Source organism: Myotis davidii, unplaced genomic scaffold (genome assembly GCF_000327345.1).
Source record: "Myotis davidii unplaced genomic scaffold, ASM32734v1 scaffold799, whole genome shotgun sequence".
Lineage (NCBI taxonomy): Eukaryota > Metazoa > Chordata > Mammalia > Chiroptera > Vespertilionidae > Myotis > Myotis davidii.
In genome coordinates, this window is record NW_006290670.1 from 362,834 (window position 1) to 369,065 (window position 6,232).

Genomic DNA, 6,232 nt, shown 5'->3' on the forward strand with positions numbered 1-6,232 from the left:
CGTTTTCACTATCTTGCTCTCACTCTTCTTCTGGCATCCCCATAATTCAGATGTTGGTACATTTGAGGTTCTCCCAGAGGCTCCTTACACTATCTTCTTATTTTTGGATTCTTTTTTCTTTTTGCTTTTCTGGTTGGGTATTTTTTACTTCTTCATACTTCAAATCTTTGACTTGATTCTTGCAATCCTCTAGTCTGCTGTTGGATCACTGTATAATATTCTTTATTTCAGTCAGTGTATGTTTAATTTCTAGTTGGTCCTTTTTCATATCCTCGAAGGTCTCACTAGGCTTACTGAGGGTCTCACTAAATTTATCAGTGGTTTCTAGAAAATTCTTGAAAAACCTTATAACCGTGGTTTTGAACTCTCTATCCAATAGGTTGGTTTCCTCCATTTCTGTCATTTGTGACCTGTCTTTGTCTCCACATTTTTTATGCTTCCCTGTATTGATAGAGTGGCTTTCTGTGCTAGGTGTCCTATAGGTCCCAGTGGCTCAGCTCCCAATTACCTGAGGTGGATACTCTTGGTGCACCCCTTTGTGGGCTTTGTGCACAGTTTTGTTGTAGTTAAGCCTTGATTGTTGTAGGTATCACTGGGAGGACTTGACCTCCAGGCCAATTGGCTGTGAGAATCAGCTGTGTCTACAGCGGGAGAACTTCTGTGCTGGAGACACCCTTATGGGGCAAGACTTGCTTCAGTGGGGCTTTGGTGCTCACTGAATCTGCCCCTTGAGTGTGTCACTTATGGATGTGTAGAGTTGTAATCTGGTATGGTCTAATGCTGACCACTGGGTGCCCTGGCTCTTGGGTCTCCAGGAAAGTGCAAAGTCAGCCATTGCCTGGGGCCACCCAGCAGGAAACTTATCCTCAGTCCTTCCCTAAGAGGTCCCGGGTCTCAGTGTCTTTCGGTAATCCCTGCAAGCACCTCTGAGAGAAAGCTGCCCTCGAGTTCTGCCTGATGCCAGACAGTCCAGTTTCTCCCCGTATGAGTCTGGGTCCCCAGATATTCACCCGGAACTGGAGTTGAGAGCAGTCAGGAGTGTGTGTCTCCCTCCTGACTGAAAGGGACAACCGTGTCCTCAGTTGCCAGCCCTTTCCGTATGCGCCTCCATACCTCTGCACTTTACTTCCTCACCTCCTCTGAGTCTCAGTGTGTTTTTCTCTTTCCTTCTAGTTGTAGAATTTCCACTCAGCCAGCCTTCCTGTGGTTCTGGACGACGTCCGTTTTGTCTTTTAGTTGTATTTTTGAAGTGGTTGTGCCAGGCAGCAATTTCAGGTGTTTACCTATGCCGCCATCTTGTTTTCTCCAAAGCTGTATTTTTTTCTGCATTTCTCTTAAATGATACCTGGGATGCCCTGATCTCCCAAAACAGCAAAACCCAGCTACTGACCTGAAGGCATGAGAAGGAATAACATTTTGTCAACACGCAGGACAAAGGATGGCAGCAGACAGAGTGGGCCCAGGGAGGAAGCTGCCACCTATTGCACTCCTCCAATGTAGCCGTAATCCCGCACAGACAGCCATTGTCCTGGCAGGTCATTTGCACGCCCTTTGCTGTTTTCCCAGGAGGCTATTCCTCACTGGACGGCCCTCAGGCGCTGTCAGAGCAGCCAACGCGCCAACACCTGGACAGCTCCCCCCGCAGGCTCTCCCGCCGGGGCCTCACCTGCACGATGTTCCCGCAGTTGCCTTTGGTGTTGTTGATCTGAAAGGAGATGAAGTCTTCCCCTTCGATGCCCGTGCACTGCCTGTCATTGACCCTCACGCCCTCTCTCTCGAAGCCGAGCTGGAAGAGTTTGCACTTGGAGATGGACACCTCCATCTGGGATGCCTTGCAGGTCACCTCCGCGTCGATGATATCGTGCGAGTCTGTGGGAAACAGGACGATGACAGTCAAGAGAGTGGGTGCTGGTCTCCATGGCCGTTTCCTGTAGAAATGGCTGCTAATCTGCAGGAAGGCTGTGGCGTTTCTAACTGAGCTTTGCTCAATCTGAAGGAGTCTAGGAGCTCATTCAGAGCAACAACTGGGACCTTGAAGAGTCTTTTTTAAATGAAGAAAATACTAATGAAGAGTCTTTTCTTCCTAAACCCAGGACTCCCCCACTTGCGTAGTAGCTGCTTTTCTGCAGGCTCCATCCTGCCTTTGGCTCAGGGAGGCCTGGCTGAAGGACCCGCCAAGCAGGACAGCACTGGCCAGGCCACCCCAACCCAGCGCATCCCCAGCTGAGCACCAGGAGCTCTGGATCCTGACACAGGGATGTGCCAGCTGCTGTTCCCGGTGAGCAAGCAGCTATGGAGACCAGTTTCTGTCTGCACAGGGGCAGTGTGGGCAGCCCAGCCGCCTCCTCCTGGGGAGCCTTGGCCTCAGGCTCCACAGTCTGAGTGTAGCTTAGCAAGTGCTGCCCAGTCTGGGCTCGGGTGGGGCGGGGCTGGCAGAAGTGTGTGTGCTCCCACCCAGGACTCGGTGGGGCAGGACTTAGTGTCCTACCCGGTCACTGTTAGCTTCACACATTCCAGCTGTTTCCTGGGCCCCACCTGAACCTGGCAACAGAGCTACCTTAAGATGAGCGCCCAAGTGCCCAAGCGCCCGCGCTTGCCCCGATTCTCACATTTCCGTCAGACCACGCCTGACCTGTCCATCTTCCAGATCCTCCCGATCCCTGATACTGAAGGTGCCACCAATGCAATGGCTGATTCACTCTCACACACGTTTCTGTTAGGATTTACTAGCGGCCCAGTGGCTCCGCTGGCCCAAGGTGGCCACCCGCCCACCTCCGCGAGAGCCACTGCTCCTTTGGTCCTGATGCCCTAACGACCCACAGGCTTTTTATGATGTAGATGCAGGAAAGGGTGCAGCCAGGAAGCCAGCATCGCCTACTGCCCAGGTGCGGTTGCTTCCCTGCAGATGACCTGGTTTGAAAGCTTTGCTGTTGGTTTCTAACCCACAGTGAGGAGGCAGCTGCAGTCCTAGAGCTTTGCTATGCGGTTGCAGGCCCCTCCCACTGGGCCCGTCTTGGGGCAGGAGTGGCAGGTGTCAATTACTGTTCCCAAGGGGGGGGACAGGTGTCACTCAGCGTTCACGTGGGGGGCAGGTGTCGCTCATTGTTCACGTGGGGGGCAGGGGTCACTCACTGTTCACGCGGGGGGGGCAGGTGTCACTCACTGTTCCCGTGGGGGGGCAGGGGTCACTCACTGTTCACGCGGGGGGGGCAGGTGTCACTCACTGTTCCCGTGGGGGGGCAGGGGTCACTCACTGTTCACGCGGGGGGGGCAGGTGTCACTCACTGTTCCCGTGGGGGGGCAGGGGTCACTCACTGTTCACGCGGGGGGGGCAGGTGTCACTCACTGTTCCCGTGGGGGGGCAGGGGTCACTCACTGTTCACGCGGGGGGGGCAGGTGTCACTCACTGTTCCCGTGGGGGGGCAGGGGTCACTCACTGTTCACGCGGGGGGGGCAGGTGTCACTCACTGTTCCCGTGGGGGGGCAGGGGTCACTCACTGTTCACGCGGGGGGGGCAGGTGTCACTCACTGTTCCCGTGGGGGGGCAGGGGTCACTCACTGTTCACGCGGGGGGGGCAGGTGTCACTCACTGTTCCCGTGGGGGGGCAGGGGTCACTCACTGTTCACGCGGGGGGGGCAGGTGTCACTCACTGTTCCCGTGGGGGGGCAGGGGTCACTCACTGTTCACGTGGGGGGGCAACAGGTGTCACTCACTGTTCACGTGGGGAGACAGGTGTCACTCATTCTTCACGTGGGGGGGCAACAGGTGTCACTCACTGTTCACGTGAGGGGACAGGTGTCACTCATTGTTCACGTGGGGGGGCAACAGGTGTCACTCAGTGTTCACGTGAGGGGGACAGGTGTCACTGTGTTCACGTGAGGGGGGGGCGACAGGTGTCACTCACTGTTCCCAAGGAGGGGCAGGTGTCACTCACTGTTCCCGTAGGGGGGAGGCTCGATGCAGCCACACAGCTCCCCGCCGTTGTCCAGCTCACAGGTCCGGTTGGGACAGTCAGCCCCCACGCAGGGATCGTCCACCACTCCTGCTAAAAGGGAGAACAGGAACGTGCACACTTGACTTCCACACCAACACGCAGGCGCCGTGTTCACTCTGGACTTGCACGGCATGGAACTGTGATGGTCAGACAGCAGCCATGGATGAACACACAGGGCAACCTTCCAGAAAAGAATGAGCGCAGCTAGCAACGGGGCCTGGCTCGGCCGGACACAGGGCTGCGTGTGGCAGTGGCATGACCTCCTCCATCCCTCACAAGTGCTCTGCGAGCTACACACTGACACCCCGCTTCACGCTGAAGCTTGCCCAGGGCTCCCACCATGGAGCTGCATGTGACTACAGCCCAGACAATCTCTGCCAAGACACACCTGAGTGCGACTGGCCATGCTGCCTGCCACATGCATTTGCACTTTCTGAATCCCTCATTGCTATATCCCCAGCACCCAGTCACCCCCTAGCCGGCACTCAACAAATATGTGTCAAGAAAGACAGTTTTAGGGCCAGTGAGTTCCCTTAAACCACCTCCCCCATAAGCTTCTACTTAATTGTATAAAAATAGATAAACCAAAAACCAACACACAACTCACAAGCATTGACTCACGGTACTATTTTGCTCAAAGGGTAAAACTATAAGTAAAATGTCAATGTATGTGGACTGTCACCATCATCCACAATGAACAATGTTTCAGTAGCCAAGGAGCCCACAGACCACCTTCAAGGTCATCAGCAACTTAGTGAAACCATCGATTGAGATCATTGTCTTCGAGACACTCCTGTCTTTGGTTAAAGCATCTCTCTCCCTATCAGATGTCATAATTCTCCTGTCCTTCCTGGTGAATAAGGGTGAGAGCTGAAGACACAGCTGTTCCATCCCTCCAGAGTCTAATAATGAAACGAAGGGGCGGAGCCGCCGAAGCTGCAGGTAAGCATGACCAGGTGCCATGCGCTCTGAGAGTAACCAAGGGTGAGGCTGGGGGGTGCAGAGATGGTCACCCCACCTGCCTGGGTGCCTAGCGCAAGACTGGAGGCAGCCGTCAGCATCACCCGAGGACATTTATTGAATGAACACAGCCCGGAGCATACCCGAGAGGAGTTGAGGCTACAGCCACAGGAAGGAAACATCTCCCTGGCAATACAGAGGCCCACCTGCCAATGGCAACTCAGACATGCCCTTATAAAGAGGGGGCTTTTGAGGTTAAAAACAAAAACTAATGTGTGTGTTTTTTAATTCAATAATTTTAAATGTTTAACACAGTAAATTTTAAAGTTAATTAAAGGATTGCTTGTTAACACGACATATTAAAATTACCAAACACAGCATTTCTGTCAATTTCCCAAAGAGACTGGTAATTCTAAGAGAACCTGAAATCACTGAATGCATATTGTAATTAGCTACTTTGTTTTAGGTTTGGAACAAACTGTGTTCTGACACTTGGTCAGGTTTAATCTTTCTGTCTTGATGCGTGTGCAGTGTCTTTGAGTGACACTTTTCCTGGTGTCATGTGAACACCAGGGGGGAGTGCATGTCAGGCAACACCACACCTCCTGCTGCACGTGTGTCTCACCACATCATGGGATGGAGTGGCCACTTGTGTAAAGGGTCACACATATATGCATATGACAAGTTTGTATATGTTTATATATATTCGCTTCATTTGATTAACATGGTAAGAAAATGAACAGATAGAATAATGGATATTTATAATAAAAGCATAATATGCTAATTAGACTGGGCAGCCAAACGACCTTCTGGACATCCTTCTGGACGAAGCCATCACGACAGGGGCTGAAGCAGAGGCAGTTAGGGGTGATCAGGCAGGCAGGAAAGTGGTAAGGGGAGATGAGGCAGGCAGGCAGGTGAGCAGTTAGGAACCAGTGGTCCCAGATTGCAAGAGGGATGTCTGGCTGCTGGTTTAGGCCCAATTCCTGCAGGCAGGATTGGGCCTAAACCAGCAATCAGACATCCCCCAAGGGGTCCCAGATTGCGAGAGGGTAAAGGCCAGGCTGAGGGACCACCCAACTCCCATGCATGAATTTCATGCACTGGGCTTCTAGTGAGTGTTATGATAGAAGCAAGTACAAAGAAAGGGCAATGCCATGATTAAAGTGTGATATTTTGAATGGTGTATATTCAAATATTGGGTCATCTGGAAAACATATGTTTCTAGGCAAAGGGACATTCTAGGAGCCTGTAATATAATAGATTATAACCTAAAG

At 52.6% G+C, this 6,232-nt stretch overlaps 1 protein-coding gene across 1 annotated transcript in view; it reads right to left on the bottom strand.

The window, feature by feature from the left end:
* TECTA (tectorin alpha) overlaps positions 1-6,232 on the bottom strand; it is a 110,529-nt gene that overhangs the window by 15,476 nt on the left and 88,821 nt on the right. Inside the window, exons 17-18 of the mRNA XM_006763686.2 lie at positions 3,936-4,046; positions 1,667-1,869 (exon numbers count right to left, since the gene is read on the bottom strand). Of these exons, the coding sequence (XP_006763749.1) occupies positions 1,667-1,869; positions 3,936-4,046 (314 nt within the window). The remainder of the gene's footprint in view (positions 1-1,666; positions 1,870-3,935; positions 4,047-6,232) is intronic.